At 37.6% G+C, this 18,988-nt stretch overlaps 1 protein-coding gene across 24 annotated transcripts in view; it reads left to right on the forward strand.

The window, feature by feature from the left end:
* The window catches only part of ARPP21 (cAMP regulated phosphoprotein 21), a 154,406-nt gene extending 139,532 nt beyond the window's left edge, over positions 1–14,874 (forward strand). For all 24 annotated transcript variants that reach the window (XM_053599471.1, XM_053599484.1, XM_053599466.1 and 21 more), the window contains 2 exons: positions 13,687–13,835; positions 14,080–14,874. In XM_053599471.1, coding sequence (XP_053455446.1) covers positions 13,687–13,835; positions 14,080–14,337 — 407 coding nt within the window. In that variant the 3' untranslated portion in view covers positions 14,338–14,874. The remainder of the gene's footprint in view (positions 1–13,686; positions 13,836–14,079) is intronic.
* The last annotated feature ends 4,114 nt before the right edge of the window (positions 14,875–18,988 follow it).

Genomic DNA, 18,988 nt, shown 5'->3' on the forward strand with positions numbered 1-18,988 from the left:
TGACTACTAATATGGCTCTCTATACATTGGAATACAGTTGAGCTGATACTTTCAAAAGAGATGGTTTGATTCCACTTTTTCCAACTCATACAGTCTTTGAACTTCTAAAGTTCTTATTTTCTTTCTCTCTAGTGCCCTATTCTGTGTTATCTTAGAAAAGTTTGTTAGTCACTTTTAGAGTCAAACTAGGTAAGCTCCAGTTCTCATAAACAAGAACTATCCTCCAGATTATTAGAAATAACATACCAGCAGCAGAACTGGTATACCTGTGCAAAGACAATGGCATTACTTTTTACTTCCAAAGCACTGTGAACAATTACCAACTTAAGACACACACAATCCCTTAGTATAAGCATTTAGCAAACAAATATTCCTAGCACTTCAGCCTGGTTACATTGGGAGGAAGCACTGTAGCATGCATGCTTGGGAAGTAAACACAGAAAAATGGGATTTAGTCCCGATGTATGAGAAATTCCATATAATCCTTTACAAGTAGCTTTCTTAGTCCTCTGAACCTCAGCTTCACCACCCAGACTTCTTTGGATGTCTGCAGGCTTAGTGAGGGCCAAGAAAGGTTCAGAAAAGCAAGGAATGCCATCTGTAAGCCAGCTAAAGGAGAAGAGGTGGGAAAGGAGGTGAGGTCCATGTATTTTGTTTGCTTTTCTTATTGATGAAATGAAGGTTAAACAGAACATTACCATTGGTTAGCAAACTCACAGTTCTCTCTGTGATAATCTAGAAAAACACAAGGCTGTAAGATCTGGTTTCCCAAATATCTCACGAGTTTGAGAATGCCAAACATAATCTGTTTCAGGGGCATTGTCCCTTCTTATTCCCTACTCCACTCCCCTTTTTAGCCCCTTTACGTATTTCCTCCTTGTTTCTTTTTTCTTGTCTTTCTTTCTTTTTTCCTTTTTTTACCTGTCATTACCCCATCCCAATAGCAAGAGGTGGAATTAAATCCTGTGCTATATTCTGTTGATTTTGCTGTGAGAACGAACCCGTACCCCACCCCAAGAGGCAAAGGGGATAAGAGAAGGTAGTTGTTGAGTATTCAGATTTTTCATTACACTCCTGTGATGATGATAAATCATTTTCCTTCTTCCACTTCTAGGCGTTGGCAGAGCTTTGGACCGTCCTGTGTGCGTTGTTTCTTTGTTCTTTTCCTTCATGTTTTTCTTTGCTTCATTATTTTCTACTATGTGCCATTGTGGGATACTGGTGGGGTGAGTGAGTAGGGCCTTTATCAACATCATCAGTGAATGTACTTGAGGGACTAAATGTAGAATATGAGATTATGTTCCTTTTTCCAGAAGATGGCAACCTACCTGGGTAGCAGGACTAAATAAGTAATACTATGTGATTCAAGGCTGTACATGGTGCAGAGTGCAAAGAGTGATGAGAGGGAAGCCGCTTAATATTGGTCATTATCAAGTGGTCAAGCACTGGTACATGCCTTGCAAGAAGGATATTAGCCCATCCTGATCCCTTCTGACAAATGAATTGTGCCCATTTTACTGATAAGAAAAATGAAACCAAAAAGGAGACATGCCTCCCACGGTGTGTGTGATTTCCAGATTCCATTACCCACTCTGTGAGGCAGAAAAAAATTAGTAGGTTAAACAGTAGGAACTCAAGGCAGTATGTTTGTGAGAGCCCAGGCCAAGCAGTAGTTCTCATGGTAATAACCAGATCAAAAGCCCCAGCATCACCCGGAAACTTGCCAGAATTGCAAATGTTTGGACTGTAACATAATCCTGCTGAATCAGAATTGAGATCTCTGAGGGGTATGGTTTTACAATTAGTGTTTTATCAGGCACCCCAGATTATTTGGAGTCAGGCTGAAGTGGAGAATCACTCCCCGGGAAACAAGTGTTTCAGCTGACTGGGGAAACAGGCAGTCAGAGGCTGAGATGAGATAGTGAGGCTGGGTTGAGTGGAAAGGTGAAAATCCCAAGTCTGGGACAGCAGTATGCAAACCTCACTGTGGTGACTAGGCCTGGGGAGCACCCTCTGAGGGGTGCTTCAGAGAGTTGAGAGTCGTAGCCTGGAGTCCTGCCAAGGATAGGATGGATGTAAAGCCTACTCCTGACTCCCTGAGACCTAGTAGTGTCTGAATGATCTCATTCCTCTGAAGGCAGAGCTCCCTCTGCCTGAGGAATTAGGGACCTGGCTGTGCCCTGTGAGGGAGCTCCTTTGGCAACAGAAAAGGAACTTCAGAAGATTTTCTGACCATTACCATTCAGGTGCTTATAAAGCACTTTTAACCAGATGAAAGGCAAGTATTACCTGTGAATGACAAAGTGGGAAGGGCAAAGTTAACAAGGGAATGAATGATCTGAATCATTTCTCATCCTACCCTTAGAGGAGCCATTAAAAGAAAGAAACTGCTCTGTCAGAGACAGCCTGCCCTGGAGGGATGATGGAAAGCCACTGCAGGACAGATGGGTTTGCACTTTAGTTTCATTTCACTTTAATTATTATGAAATTTAAGTGTCGACCATAATCCCCAGTTCTGGTCAGATGAAAATTTGTATTTGGTTGGATAAGGCTGCAGACGTCTGATGGTCATCTCAATCCAGATAAAAACAACAGTTTCAAAAAAAAAAAACAACAGTTTCAAATAACAATTTCCCACACCGTGAGAATAGATATTTCTTTTTTTATATATTTAATTATTTTTTATTAAATCTTAACTTTGTACATTGATGCATTTATGGGGTTATATATTTTTTTGAGATATTTCTTATTGCTGTTACCAACAGGTAATCATGAGCTAGATTGTTAAGTAGATGAACAGGAAATATCTCTTGCCCTCCCCTGGGATGGTGACATCATCTGGTGTTCACCCAAGCACAGATGGGACCTCCTGTTCTTTCAAATTGTTTTTTCAGATTCTCCACTTTTTCTCGGAGAAGTATTTCCATGTTCTTCAGGGTCATCTCCGCTTTTCCCACCTGTCTTCTGCGGCTTGCAGCCACTTTCATGTTCTTCCTGGTCTCCATGGTCTTCAGGGGCCTTGATCAGCTCTGCCAGGGATGGTTTCAGGCTCTGACTGAGAGGCTTTACTTTGGGATCATCTTTTGTAATAGCAAGGAAAAAACAGAATATCAGGGAATCAGAAGCTGTGTTCTCCAACTCTAATAGCAACCTTCAAAAATGTTTAGCCCCAAATTCTCCTTGGAAAACATAGGTTATAGGTAGAATACATGAATTATTGTCAAGGTCAGTTGTGTTGTTGTACTTAATGAGATATATGTATATTAGAAAATCTAGAATCAGTCAATTGCTCATGGGATGTAATGAAATGTAAACAAATTGACCTTAATTTTCATGGCATCTTGAAATTTAAAACTGATTATATCTACCTCAACTTTAAAGAAAAATTAAAAGAAGCTAGATCCCCAAAATATCACCACTTAGTATTTTGTGTATGTATATATATGCATACACACACACACACATATACTGTAATGTGTGTGTATAAATATCAAAAACATGTCCAGAGAATAACAGAAAACATCTTATTGACTCTTGTTTCAGTGTCTTCATGAAAATTTCATTTGATTATCCCCTTCAGTAGATAATATACAGCAGGCCATCCATATCAATGGAACCTGTCAATTAATTTTTAATGGAGAGTTTGTGGGACCATGGGCTTCTCATTTATTTCTAATCAAGTCTTCCTTGGGTTATTGAAATCCCATGTGCATCAAAGAACATTAATAATGTTCATAAAATAAATGAGAGCATTTTTCCTTCAAATTCTTGTCAGTAGTTATCTTGGGTAGCTTCTGTTTCTTTCCTAGAATTATGTTACTGTATTTTATTGTGGGTCTTAATAAGCTCCCAGAGTTGTCTTACATCTTCAGCTGAATTGGCAGGGAGGAAAGACCCAAGACACTTTCCTGCTAGATCAAATGAGCTATGTAATAGTAAGGAGATACTATTAGATGATTCTGGGAGGAAATTCGGACTGTCAGCCAGGTCCCAACCTTCTTGGATGTATGCATCCTTTGATATCTAGAGTGTTATCAATCAGGACAGGTCCATAGATTTTCTTACTCTCTCCCGTATCTTTAATCTTTTTCTCCTTACTTCCTACTTCAAAAATATAAATATCCTTACATTTATCCCAGGTTAGAAGAACCAAACTCATAAAATTTCATCAACCCTGTGCTCTTCTGGCTCTCTGCCCCATTTCCTGCCCCGCTTTTTGCCTCACTGCCAGGCTGCCCAGAGGAATCCTTGCTCTTGCTGGATAGACCGTCACTGGCTTTGCTTTGCTAAGATCACCAGCATGGTTTTTTCATCCTGGAGTCTGCTTTATTCTCTTCCTTGACAGTTCTGCGGCTCTGGCCATTGTCATATTTCTCTTTCTTAAGACATTCTCCACTCTACTTGGTAGCACTCTCTTTGTGCTCTTCTAATTTTTCTACTAATCCTTATCCCCCTTCTGGTTCCATTTTGTCAGCCCAATATTTAAATGTTATTGTGCTTTACAACTCCATTTTGATAGTCTTCTCAACCTGTGCCTATTCGTAAATAGTTTACCTTTAAGAGCAACTAGTCCTCATGACTTTTGAATCTGTCCCTCTAAGGCAGGCTGTTTGCCTCTGCCTCAGGCCTCCGCTCATGCATTTACCGATCACCTCCATGTACTTGTCCCTGCTACATTTTTATCTAAGGTACTACAGTACACACTCCCTTATCCAGACCAGAACATGGATCTATTCTTGGGGCTTTCCTTTCCATTACCCCCCTCCCGATAGCTCAAAGATGCTTCTGAAAGTTTCTGATAGTTCACATCCTGTATCTCCCCTGTTCTGTCTTCATCACCTCTGTCATAGGTTGGTAATTTTGCTCTCAGTGGACTCTCTCCATCCAGTTACACAACCCTACAGTGTCTTCTTGGGGATCTCTGTGAACAGTTGTCCATCACTTTATTGCTCTGCTTATAAACCTTAGCAGGCACCTCGAGTCTCTCAGAATTAAGTCCTAATTTCATAACATTGTTCTCAAGACCTTAGGACTTGAGCTTGGCTTCATCTCTATCCTCTTCTCCTGACTCTGCCTGTATCTAACCTACTCCCACCTCTAAGTATATATTTAGAATCCTTGAATATATTTCTTGTGTTTCTGACCTTTGCCCATGTTCATCCGTATGTTTATACCTCCTTTATCCTGATTCCTTCCACTTTACTCCCCTCTCACTTCCCGTATTCCCCATCTACCCTAGAAGTAGTAGGAGCTCCCTGCTCAGTGATTCTGGAGTCTGAGACACAATTCTATCCAAGAATACTACAAGTTGTCATTTACAGCCTGTCTCTATCACTTCTGCAAGCTCTGAGAATGGGTCTTTTATAGATGTTGTTATACCATATGGTAAAGAACAAATAGTCAAGAAAATTTTTGGGAGGAAGGCTGAAAGGAACACACATGTAAAAGAACTGAAAATTTAATTGCTTGACATTGACTATAAGGTCGCTGGTGTGCCAGAGGTATGTATCTCATGCCAGCTCGTAAGAGCCAACTTTTTAAAAATCAGGAATTTTGCCAGCTGGTTATTAAGCCCTTTGTAGCTGAAAATAAGCCATGGTGGGAATCTTTACACCAGGGAAATCAGCAACCACTATAATAATTTGTTCTTCAGAGAGTCAGATTTGCAGCAGAGCACTGATATTCATGATCACGGAGCAGTCAGTTAATCCATGCTCACATCCCTCAAACACGCAGCATCATGGGAACCCCCAGACATAGCCTGTTTCTGTAGTTGGCAGTAGCTCTGTGTGTCCCTTCTCTCTATTTCTACCTTCCCTCACTTAGTGCCTGTCTTCATTGCTCTGCCCTGGGTAATTATTATTGCCTAGATTCTACCACTAGAATGATGTCTGAGTAGACATCCTGCCTGTCAGGAACTGAAGATGATAGTTATTGTTGACAGTTACTTGGGAGTAATAATGTAAAATGTCTTATTAAATGATAATTGTACATTATTATTAAATTAAAGAGGACACTTTTAAATTATCATCAGTTGCCTATGACATAGTTTTTCTAGTTGTAGTGACAGGTGGATTTCACTGGTTGAATCAGTAGCCATAGTACTGATTTCAAGATAGTTGGCCACGGCTAGGTTATATCCCAACGCAATAGTGACAATAATGATTCTTCGCTTTTGATTTCATGATTATCCTGTACTAGGAAGCTTGTCCACAGCAATTCATCGCAGCAATTTATCAATAAAATTATCCACTGGGGGGATGTTATCGTGGGGCAATTATTAGAGCCATTTCTGTTTGACTTTGCCCTGAGCCTGGTCTGGGGGAAAAGCCCCTTGTGGTGCTTTGTCAGCATTTTGCTACCACTCAGCCTTGTTTTAAGTATATCCATAATTAACACCACTGGTGCAGGTGCAAGAATGCCATATTTTCTTCTAAGCCACACAACCTCATTAGGAAAGTAAAACGTTTGTGAGTCTTTCATGCAGCCTTTCTCCCTCTGGGTTGTTGAAGTTTTCTGGATGTCAGCACAGCACTATGGGCCAGGAAAGTTCAGAGAATTACTTCAATAATATGACAGCCTCTTCCATTTAAAATGGAATTCAATGCTGGCTTCCCTCGGAGGCATTCATTGAAATTCTGTGCATGATCCGTTCCTCTAGTCATTTAACAATGTCTCTCATGTTTGCCCTGATTTATAAAAAAAAAGAGAAGAAGAAAAAGAAGAAGAAGAAGAAAAAAAAGAAAGGAAAAGAAAGAAAGAAAACCAGCTTTGTATTTGTGATAACACGAATCAGGTATAATTGCAGTGAAGAGGCCCCCAAGCTTGCAGTAATAGGATGGTTCATCGGATATGTACTGCCATTAGAAAATGACCCATGCGTGACTGTTCTTGGGGGACAGTAAAGAGGCTTTTAAGAATTACACTCTGTGTAGTATGAAAGCTAATGAGCAAAAGAGCAAATACGAAGAAAAGCTACTGCTTCAGAAAGCGTGGTTTCACTTAAGGCCCGTCACAGCGTCCCTCAAATTCATTAGGATGGACTAGTCTTCCCTGGAACATATAGCGCATTACCTCCCTTCACATGCAGGTTCCCCGAAGGGCAGTATGCACCAGGTTCCTAAGAAATTAAAATCACTGAATCATAAATGGTGAGGAAAAGAAGGAGGATGCAGACACTGCCAATAAGTAAGGTGAAAGCCGACATTCACATCAAAGATGAAATAAATCATAAAAAGCTTTAACGAGTAAAAATAAAAAAGCAATTTCTTATTTACCTTTACAAAATTTTTAGAACCTCTTTATGCTATTTCACTTTATATATGAGAAGAGAATCATACTTATTAGAATTTCAAGTGTTTTTATACTATATCTTAACTTTTTGGTATGTTCGAAAATAAAAATAAGGCTTCCAATCTAGCCTATAGTTCCTTTGGTTTTATAAGTGTATTGGGGGTTTCAGATAGAATAAATTGGAAGGTTGACATACAAGCAAAATAAAGATGCAGTTTGCTTTTCAAAATCAACCCCACTTGCCTACATTCTTGGGACTTGCACTTTTACGACCTGGGAGTAGAACACAGTCTGTAAAGTCCAGTAAAGTCAAATGCCTTCCATGTGGCCAAGACGTCTGGTTCTGGCAGGCCTCAAGGCAAGTGGAGGTGTTGAGGCTGTCCTTAACTTGACGCAAGGGAGGAGTTTCAGGCCAGTTGCAGGTAGGGGACCTCCATTATCCCAAGTCCACCTCTGTAAGGTGTTTAAGACAGTGGTTTTCTTTCAAGAAATCATAGAGATGCTGTAGTATCAAACCACATATCTGTTCTCAACACCCAAGGCTACCTTGAACACCAAAGTGCTATAAGTAGATGAAGCTATAAAGTACTCCTGCCTTTAAGATGGTGCCCTGGTTGTGCGGTAGAACAGGGACAAATCTTCAGTGGACACAGAATTAGAATTCATGACAGCAGCCTGTAAATTCCATCTCCAAGTGCTCTGGTTGGTCTTGATTTCTCCAGGCTGCCAGTTGATGTCCTATGTTGTTTTTCAGAGTCCCTCTGTATCTTCTTTCCCCTCCCTATTTTTATTTTTCAAATTTTATGATTATCATCTTTATTTCCTAAGGCCAAGTGACTTTTCTAGGGGCAATTGATTGCCTGGAACATTCAAGAGACTGAATTGATCATATATTTAATGTAGAATTAAGCTATTTTTACCTTATATTTCAAGATTTTAAGATCATTTTGAGAAAACAAGCCGTCTCTTCAAGGATTGTAGGGAGACCCAGTGTCAGCTTATTAGAAGCTAATGAAATAAATGAAGAGTCCATCTGAATGACTCCCCACCCTCACTGTGCCCCTGGCCTTCTCCCTGGTGCCCCACTCTCTAAGTGACAAGCCTTCAAAACTGTTGTTGAGTGGTTCTGAAAGGCAATCGTATTTTATTTACCCTTGATTTTCTTTTCTTTTTTCTTTGATACTAACAAGATTGTGCTTAACAAACTGTGGAGCGTAACTCTTCTCCTCTTTACTTAATTGTTTTAACTACTGAGGAAACAATTAATACAATCAACAGTCATTGAATCCTGCCACATAAAATAGATTGTGGGAGTTAAAAAAGTATAAAAGTTAGAAGACTGTAGAAATAAATAGTGTACAGTTTAGAGAGTAAAAGCAGAGGTGCTGAAGTCAGAAGACTGTGACTTAAATTCTTGTTTTCCCTTATCTGTGTGACCTTGATGAATTACTGTATTCTTCTAAGTCAAGTTAGAAGTGACTAACTTCTAGTGACTGCCTCCTAGGATTGTCATAGTCAAGTGAAAGAGCTTAACTTACTGTTGGCTTAGAGCAGTGGTGCTCAACCTTCCTAATGAAGTAGCAACGAAAATAATTTTATGGTTGGGGGTAACCACAATATGGGGAACTGTATTAAAAGGTCACGCCATTGGGAAGGTTGAGAACTACTGGTAAGTGATTAATAAATATAGCTAGTTTGTAATGGAAAATCTTCCAGAAAGATGCAAGTATAAAGGAATTAATAGGGAACCAAGAAACAGAACCAGGCAGATATTTGAAAATGGCAAAATGTACAAACTATAAAACATCAGCAAAAAGATAGTCCAGTTCTGGATAAGCATTTTTCTTCTTCATATTCTTCAAAGCTATACCCTAGGTAAAACTTTGCTGAGCTCCTGTAGTTTCACCTCAAACTACATTAAAAAAAAAAAAAAAAAAAAGCAGAGTTTGAATTTAGAATCAAGCTTCCTGCTGGTTCCTTAGGAACTTGGAGAAATATTTGTATCTTGGCTCATCTAACATAAATGATTTTTATGTTGAGCAGATTGTTAATGCTAATCACTTGACAAGACATTCTACCATATTAAGAATACTTCACTTAATAAATACAACATGTAAATTACACTACTTGAGTAGATTGGAGGAGCAGCTATGAGAATTGGCTAGCTCCTCAAGAAATTTGCTATAGTGGCTTGACACCTGCAGCTCAGTGAGTAGGGCACCAGCCACATACACCGAAGCTAGTGGGTTCAAGCCTGGCCAGGGCCTGCTAAACAACAATGACAACTGCAACTACAAAATAGCTGGGCATTGTGGCGGGTGCCTGTAGTCCCGGCTACTTGGGAGACTGAGACAAGAGAATCAATCGCTTAAGCCCAAGAGTTTGAGGTTGCTGTGAGCTGTGATGCTACAGCACTCTACTGAGGGCAACATAGTGAGACTGTGTCTCAAAAAAAAAAAAAAAAAGGAAAAAAGAAAAGAAATTTGCTATGTAGAAATTTGCTCTCTTAACTACTCCTTTCTCTGTCTTTAACTTCTGTGATTAAGAACAACGGGAGGGGTAACAGCAACCCAGAAACAGAGACAGCTGCTTTGTTTGTCATTTTACTCATTTCTAAAATGTTGGATCTCTGGCAAAGTACTCAAGTGAAAGTTAAAACAATGAGAATCAAAATCGCGATGATTTATAATTCTCCATCAACTTAAATTCTTATTCCTCATAACTGTGTTGCATCGAGAGAAATGGTTTTATAAATATTAACAAAATATCTTCAAAACTATAAATAGCATTCAACAGCTGTTGTAGTTTGCTAGAAACCCTATTCAATTTTCAAATTTATACGGTTCAGACATTTTAAATCTCATCAACCCCTTGATTTTAGCAGAGTGTGTTCTTTTATTTGCTGGGAGGCATTTGTCCATTCCTAACCTTTTTACCTTCAGAAAATAAATGACATGTGTGACTTGAAAATTGAATCAATCTTGACTGAAAAAGAAATAGTAAAAATAGCTAATGTCTTTATCATCTCCACAGCAAGCCTACGGGGCAGACACTGTTGCTGGTTCAGTTTTGTAAAATGCATTATATTCTGCTAATCCTCAATAAATATGAAAAAGTGATCATTTCGCAGCTAAGAATTGACAAATTGAAACACATTTCTCATTTGAATAGACAAGATAAGCAGGTTGCCACCAGTATTGCCATCTCTGCCTTTGGGTGTGCTGTGTCCCGGCAGACACAGTTGGTTCATTCTTAGGTCACTGCTATCTCATCTCCATGTCTATTTCTGCACCAGAGCTCAGATTCACATTCAGGGCAGGCGCCTGTTTTAAGGACCATTCTGCTACCTACCTTCTGTGACATAATTTAAAGAAATGAGTATCCCCAATTAAACTATTCCAGGTGTAAATTTCTTGCCTGGAGAGAGAATTGAGAAATGGATGGGGTTCATGAATATAAATTGGGCTCTCCTCACACTTAAGTTTTCATTTTGAAATTGTGGTGTGTTCACTCCCCTCATAAATCCTTATTTGCCTTAAGTGTGTTTACAGTGGGAACCCCAGTGCCGAGCTGGTAGCCCGTTGCTATGCATAACTGAATATTAAAGTTCACAAATCATCAGGCAGAGGAGGCCTGGAGAGGGACGTTGCTGAAGTGCAGCTGCGTCTATGCGGGCACAGAGGTGGATTTTGTTCTCGCAGGATTCTTTATTGGGATGCCCCCCCGCCCCCGCCGCCAACCTCCACAGTCTTTTTCTCTCCATGAATGTCATTTGATATTTGACATTTACTTCCTCTTCCTACTGGACATTCTATTTCTAAATGTCTGAACAGCTCTATTCTTTTCCTTTCACGCAGTTTTGGAAGCTGGTGTAATAATTGAATCTCCTGTAGACCACTTAAATTCGTTTTTGAATAGATAACTCTGTGAAAAGATGAAGGATTCAATAAGCAAATACATAAATAATCTTCAGACTCTAGGTCACCCTCTTTCCTCCCTTTCCGCTGCTCCTCCCCTCCCTTCCACTCCTGTTTTTGTTTACACAGCCTCTGTATATAGTCGGCAAATGATCCATTGAGGCTAACTGAGGTTTCATTTATGATCGAATGTGTGCCAAAATTTTCGTTTTGTTTTTATCTGGTTTCCTAAAGTACTTAAGTCAAATGTTCCCTTTTGTGTATCTTCTTATAAATGTATTCCTTAGCTTTGAATGCCTTCCTTCCTAGGGATCCGTAACCCATTGGTTATCTTCAATGAGCCAAAATTCCAAATGACACTTCTCTTATTTTCAACTTGTGCTTTCAGTCTTCAGCCAGACATAAGGCCATATTTTATTGGCAATTATATAGACTTGAGAGTGAGTTTACATTGCTTGTACTTTGCTATAGAACTAAATGGTAAGGAAGTCTGTTGGGCATAGGTTTTCTATAATTATACTAACTTATTTTCTTATGTATATAACTCATGCTGCAAAGAACCTGATGTGATTTGGAATGATGTCATAATAAAATTGTAAATTAGCCACAGAATTTTTCAGGAAACTGTATATATGAATTAAAATGGAAGGTGTAGACAATGAAAAATAATAGAAAACAATTTTTTTTTTGCAATTAATGTTAAAATTGCCTGTGCTTATGAGGCTTTCTGAGAGGTAGTGACAATAGTAATGGCTTGAGTTGCATTTCTTATTCCCAAGTCCAATGGTTTTTCCTTACTGCACAAATTGTAAACAGTCTAGATATACAGACCATGGAGCTGATATGGGTAGTCTAAAATAGACCTGCCCAGATAATTAAAGGAAAGTTTTGACTGGGGACATAAGGTAGCTGGAGGGATGGTGGCCACTACCTTTAGTTATATTCATAATGTGGTATCTTTTCAAGAACTAAAAATAATACAATAAATTGATCACTGTGGAAATGAATTAGAAGGAATAATAGGAACATAAAACCATGAGACACAGGAAGAAGGTGTAGCGTTAAATTACACACAGATTCCACTCACCAATTTTAGGTATAGCGCCAGCCTCCCAAAGTTGCCCTTTCCTTAGCTTGCTCTCTCAGGTATTCCAAACTGAGGACACACTGCTTCTCTTATTTGATGAATTGAGTTGATCTCTTAAAACAGTGATTACTTACAATCCACATTTCTATAATATTTCCGAAATAGATGAAGGTGTACATGTTAGTATATCAAAGGATAGTTAATATTATCTTCTTTAATGATTATAATTTCATCCTTCTGCAATATCAAGTTAGAATATTCACTTGTACCCAAAATACAGGTTACTTATTAATAATGCATATTGATTAGGTATTTTCTTTTACCTTGGCTTTCAGTATTAAAAATCTACCTGTAAAGCTTAGTTCAGGGTTTGTGTTAAGAAAATCTAGAATTTTAAAGATCCTTCTCTCCAAAAGAATTGTGTTAAGACATAAGTTCCAATATGAACTCTGGAAGGATCTTAGTTTATAGCATAAAGATATCTGTTTCATTTCTCTGCCACTAAGTCATTGGTCATTTTCACCAAAATCATAACTTTCTTCCCAACATTTATAATAACAATTCAAAACCTTCCTTTACGAATGCATTTTAAGCTACTTACTGTGGTGAGGATTACGATAATCAGAATAAACAATTCTGGTCTACTTAAAAAAGAAAAGAAGAGGAAGCTAAACCACTGGTGCATCCAGAGGACCCAAATAGATGAAGTTTTTAAATGTTGCATTCTGTATTATCTGTTATATGTACATGGTCATTTACTGGAGTGTTTTACTGGAATATTCTCTTGGTAGCTTGAGGTAAAACAGAATGAAAGTATGGTGTTTCTTTCACTTGCTGTTGCCTTTTTGTCTAGGGCAATGGATAGCAAATTATTCAGGATAATGAATCATTTTGTTCCATAGGACATAAAAAATAGAATTCATGCAAATTTAATAGGCTATTTGATGGCTCCTGTGTGAAATAAGATAATCCAGGGAAATGGGATAGTAAGGGAATGAGTCAATTTAATTGTAAACTTGATAATCTGTGAATTCCTCAAATATCATTGAAACTAAAGAAAAAGCCATGTATAAAACTTGTAATTTTTATCAGTTAACTCATGTCCATAGAGGCTTCTGTGTTTGTGCAAGAAGAATTTACCATTACCATGTGTACTCATTGGACCATTCTGAATAACATTAGAAGAATCAGTTAATTTTCTAAGCTATAATCTTGTTCACTCTTAGAAGTAAAAACTACATTCTTGGGAAGTAAATGTCTGGATAACACATTCCTAATATGGACACTGAGATGTCTGAAGCTTGGGTTTTTGAATGAGTGCTCTTCCCCATAAAACATCACTGTGTTCATCCTGGCGCAACCAGTTCAAAGAGTCACTTATCTTCACAGGTTACCAGCCAGTCCTGTCTGGTCAGCAGGGGTTCCAAGGCCTAATGGGAGTGCAGCAGCCTCCTCAGAGCCAAAGTGTGATGGGCAGCCAACAAGGAACTCCGGTGCAAAGCGTGATGGTTTCCTACCCAACAATGTCTTCTTATCAGGTGCACATAAGCAGTGTGGGTTATAAAGTAGCATTTGCCAGAGTAGAAGCTGTGGGCATGTCCCCGTGTTGGGTGGTTGGCTGGGTGGTGGGGGCTTGGCCAGCCACTGTTGACCATTAAGCTGGTATCGGTGACCTTTTAGGTCTAACACAAAAGCTTGACTATTTTTCATGCCTCCATGTTTTTTATTGTCCACCCCAAAATAGCCTCTTCATGTAGGGTTCTTGCTTGTGTCTTTCTGCAGGTGCCAATGACCCAGGGTTCTCAAGGACTGCCCCAGCAGTCATATCAACAGCCAATCATGCTACCTAACCAGGCAGGTCAAGGGTCACTCCCAGCCACTGGAATGCCTGTTTACTGTAATGTCACACCGCCAACCCCTCAGAACAACCTTAGGCTGATTGGTCCACATTGCCCCTCCAGCACCGTCCCCATGATGTCAGCTAGCTGCAGGACAAACTGTGCAAGTGTGAGCAACTCTGGTTGGCAGGTCAAATTCTGAGAGTTCTGACTGTGGCACATTTCTTCAGATATTACTCATGGCCTTTAAGGGAAGAAGAACAAAGTGGGGAAATTTACTGGAGACTTAAGTATTCACTTAACACTCAAATGATTGCTGCTGGTATTCTGTAAAAAATAAACAAAGACTACTACATATGTTAGCTGGTTAATGGTGCATATTTCTGTCATGTCTGCTAGATATGCCTTTATAGCTTAGCTAGTGACATGAATTCATCAAGGTAAGATTTTCTCCTACCACTGAATACCACTGTGTAGATTATAATATCCCTAATTTGGATTAGTTTTGTACTTTGTGTTGAGTTTGTGATGCTAAAAGTATTTAAAAATTATATATTGAAATCACATTGTACCAAAGCTGTAATGGAAAAGAAAAGAATTGATGAATGGAAGGAATAATTTATATATACTATAGAGTTTTCTTTTTTTAATGGATATATACTGTATTGTAGTGTTTAATCAAAATAAAACTGTTTGACCTTGTGGAGGAAGGTCATGTTTTTACCACCAGTTTTGTTCACTCTCTCCTTCAATGTTTGTTTTTTATCTGTTATTACTACTTGGTTTCAGCACTGTTTCATAAACAATGCATGAAAAACATGTTGCAGGTATGCATAAGTGAGCTGGCATCACCTGGGGAGATGTTTCAGGCAAACAGTTTACCAACTGTAGTTTATTGTCGTAATACTACAGGAGTCCTAAAAATAAAGTGGCATCCATTTTATTCATTCATTGGGTTTACATTTTTGAAATATATACCTTGCTTTTAATTATAGAACTAGTAAAAGCACATAGCTATGCTTTTACAACTACAAAAAACTGTTCCTTGTGTCCTTGGAAAACAAGATATCTTTGTTCAGAGGGAAATTAAAAGAGGCAAGGTCTAACGCTACCTGTTATGTTGGGTTATACAACAATGAAAAATGCCATTAGCGTTGTCAGTGAATCAGTACCTCAAAAGTGCTATTTCTCCAGTTACATAAACTAAATGTAGCCATGGTTTAGTCACAAAGATCCAGAACATTGACAAAACATTTAGAGAAAGCCTATGGCTATCCAATCCCAAAATGATTCATTCCCTATAGATTCTGCAGGTAAAAATCATTTATGACAATCGTTGAAAAATAACACCAGAACTTTGAACTCTAAAGTTTGGCACATCTGGAAGATATTTAGTGGTGGAATAAAGTCCTCAAAGCTTTCACTTTACTATCACAGTACAGTGACTAACAGTTTTGTGTTAAATATTTTGTGTTCCCTGCCTCAAAATTATTATTACCAATAAGAGGGATATGGAAAGTATATCTCAGTAATTCTCACTGTTTTTCATATTATCACATCCTTCATATTATATTTACAATTTTCATGTTCTTTATCTGGGGGTAGATTTAAGCAACCAGTACAAATTCTACCTAGCAGACTACCATCTCTTCATTCTATACTATTGTCTTCTTTTCCTTTAAAAGAGAACTTTTATGCATACTCTCATTAGCTTCATTTCTTGTAAGGTCTGTACTATTTTTCCAAATCTCAACCTACTTGCTTCTTCATTATAAATAAACCCTATCCATAAAAAGCATTATAGAAAGAGAATGTTGTATATATTTTTTCTCATTGAGCTACTGTGCTACTCTGAGAAAGAGCAACCTGTTTGATTAATTAACACCTTCCTCTAGTGGAAAGAGGGAATTGGCCAATATGGATTCATCTTTGAAATATATTCTGTATTTGGCCTTCTGACGTTGGCAGTGATTCCCAAGTTCAAGAATCCAAATATAAGCCTGTGTGTTTATGTTCTTTTCATAGAAATCTGGAATTTTTGACCTTTTGTTCGACAACCCTCAGAATTAGTGAACCTCCTTTCCTCTGGATTTGATTTCGACTACTCTTCTCCCAGTGTGTGACAAAACTTTATATTGAGACATTAGACATTTGTTCTACAAATCCATTTGGATGCCAATTCAGGAGGCGCCTTCCTCCATACTTTCACTAAATTTTTATATATAGCTATCTTAGTCCATTTTGTGTGGCTATATCAGAATAGTAGGGTAACGGGTGAGGAAAAGAGGTTTATTTTGTTTGTATGTCTAGTGGCAGGAACATCCAAGATTAGGATGTACGTAAATTAGGTACGTTTAACAAACTGCTCAAGGGAGTTAATCCATTCCCCAGACTGTGAGAACTCACTCATACCTACAGAGGGCAGTAATCTATTCCTGAGGTTTCTACCTTCATGACTCAAATACCTCTGATGAGGCCACCTTAACACTGCCACACTGGGAGTGGTGGGGACAAATGACAACCACACCCCAGCACCAGCATCATGATACTCCAAATCTTACATTAAGCTTATACTTGCTGGGAATTTTTTTTGTTTTTTTTTTTTTGGGGGGGGTTGCATTCTAATATTTAAGATGTCTATGTACAAAGATTTTTATTAGTTAAGCACTTTCAGAATTTAATATCGGAAAGACATTTCATTTTTCATGTTGACTAATAATTTTATCATAATCATATTTTGTAATTACATGTATCAGTTTGTAAGCGTCTGCAGAGATATATACATAGATATATAAGTATATAGATATATAACTATAGTTATTCCTAATGCTCTTCTATATTTTTATATAAATGTAAAAGACAACAAGAGACAATGCATTCTTTTTGTTCAGCAAAATTCTATTGCATACTTAATTAAATCCTAATTATGTGGCATCATTCAAAACAAGAACACAAATAAATTTAAAGCACTTAGATTTTTATCTTGTACATTTTACATTTGGTTACACTTTGATAGTTTGAACTAAATGTTCTAACTAGGATACTAATGAATTTAAGCCATAATCAAGCTGTTTTAATATAGTTTCAGTGTGTGAGGTGGCCAGGAAAGTGTGTTATACAATATTATGGAAACGGGATTAAGTAATTTATATAAATATGGTTAGAGGACTTAGAATAGAGTTGTAAATAATGAAAAATAAACAAATGGGGCATATATGAACCAGCATAGTTTTTCAGGAGAGATTTGAAGAAGAAAGCAGATACAATGAAGGAAAAAGCTGCTGCAACAGAAATGGATTTTGAGAACTAATAAATGCATATGCAGACTCTGCTTCCCCTTTTTGCTAGTAGCTAAAGTGTGTTGAGATGTTTTCCTACTCCCATCCTCCTATTACCTGTATTCCATACATACAAGTATGTATTTACATACAGTACAGGTATTATGCATTTATATAATAAATGCATGTGCAGACTCTGCTTCCACCTTTGCTAGTAGCTAAAACGTGATGAGAAGCTTTCCTACTCCCATCGCCTATTACCTGCCTCACCTGTGCTCTTACACTTACATCAAAGGCATCTTGATCATAAACTGAAAAGAAAGCCTTATGTCTACCTCACCTTCAACAGGACTTTAAAACAGAATTTTTCAGTTTTTCAGGACAAGAAATATATTACACATAGAAATAAGTATTTCATGTAAATATAAAGTAAATAAGTTTTTTAAAAAATTTCCATGGAAGACTCTTTTGTGAGTTGTTATATAAAATAGACCATTACAAGGACAATAATAATTGGGAGACAAGATTAATGAAGGTTAAGCAATCTTTTTAAAAGCTTTCTATTTTCTGGAAGCTTTTTATGTATCACTTTATATTATGAATTTCCAAGAAGGAGGTATAATTTTCATAGTTTCTTAAATTTGCTTGAATATAATATCATTTGTTCCCAGAATGTATCAAAAAACTAATGCTGTCAAGACCATATATTTTTAAACTATATTAGAGAATGCTAAAATTAGAACACAGATAGATGTTTTTTTCCTAATTTCTGTGGAAATAGTAATCTCATAAAAATGTAATATCTGACCTTACTTCCAACTATGACATCTTATTACTGCTCTAGAGTGAACTATTGCACTATTCCCTTCATGAATATGTTAATCTGAAAGGTAAGGCCATAGTGCCCAAATTTCTGGATCTTTATTTTTGAATTTCTAATATTGAAGGGCTTGATATCTATATCTATAATTGTAATGATATAGATATATAAGTATATCTAGTTCTCTGTAATGAGCCTTACTTTATACCTTTATGTGATTGTAAAAAAGCGATTGTACATTAATTTATTCAGCAAGATTTTATTGCATAGTTACTAATTTTAAGACCTTGAACCACAGTCTGTGGAGCCCCTGCCTTTAAGAAGCCTATACATTTTTAGAATCAATTATATCAACATGTAAATTAATGAATATATAGGAAATAGTCATAGATCACATATAAAAAATAATGTAAGAAGATTTTAAAGAAAGAAGAGAAAGCTTCTGGCTGTGGTTTTGTGAGTATTTTATCAAGGACTGTATTAGATAAATGAAATTGTAGACAAGCAGAGATGAGGATGGGTGGGTCATAACCCCAGCTAAGGAAAATTCCTAAAAGGGAAAAAAATACACAGGAAAATATGAAATGCAACTTAGGTTGGTTGGAGTAGGAGGTGACCAGCTGGAAAAAGGAAGAGGAATGCTGAAAAATTCATGGCCTGGTTGATAATGACCTTGAATGCAAGACAGAGTTAAAAGGAAACCAGCAACTTCTGAAATTTTTTGTAATTCAAGATAATGCAATCTCAGCATACAG

Source organism: Nycticebus coucang, chromosome 8, assembly GCF_027406575.1.
Source record: "Nycticebus coucang isolate mNycCou1 chromosome 8, mNycCou1.pri, whole genome shotgun sequence".
In the NCBI taxonomy this organism is placed as follows: domain Eukaryota; kingdom Metazoa; phylum Chordata; class Mammalia; order Primates; family Lorisidae; genus Nycticebus; species Nycticebus coucang.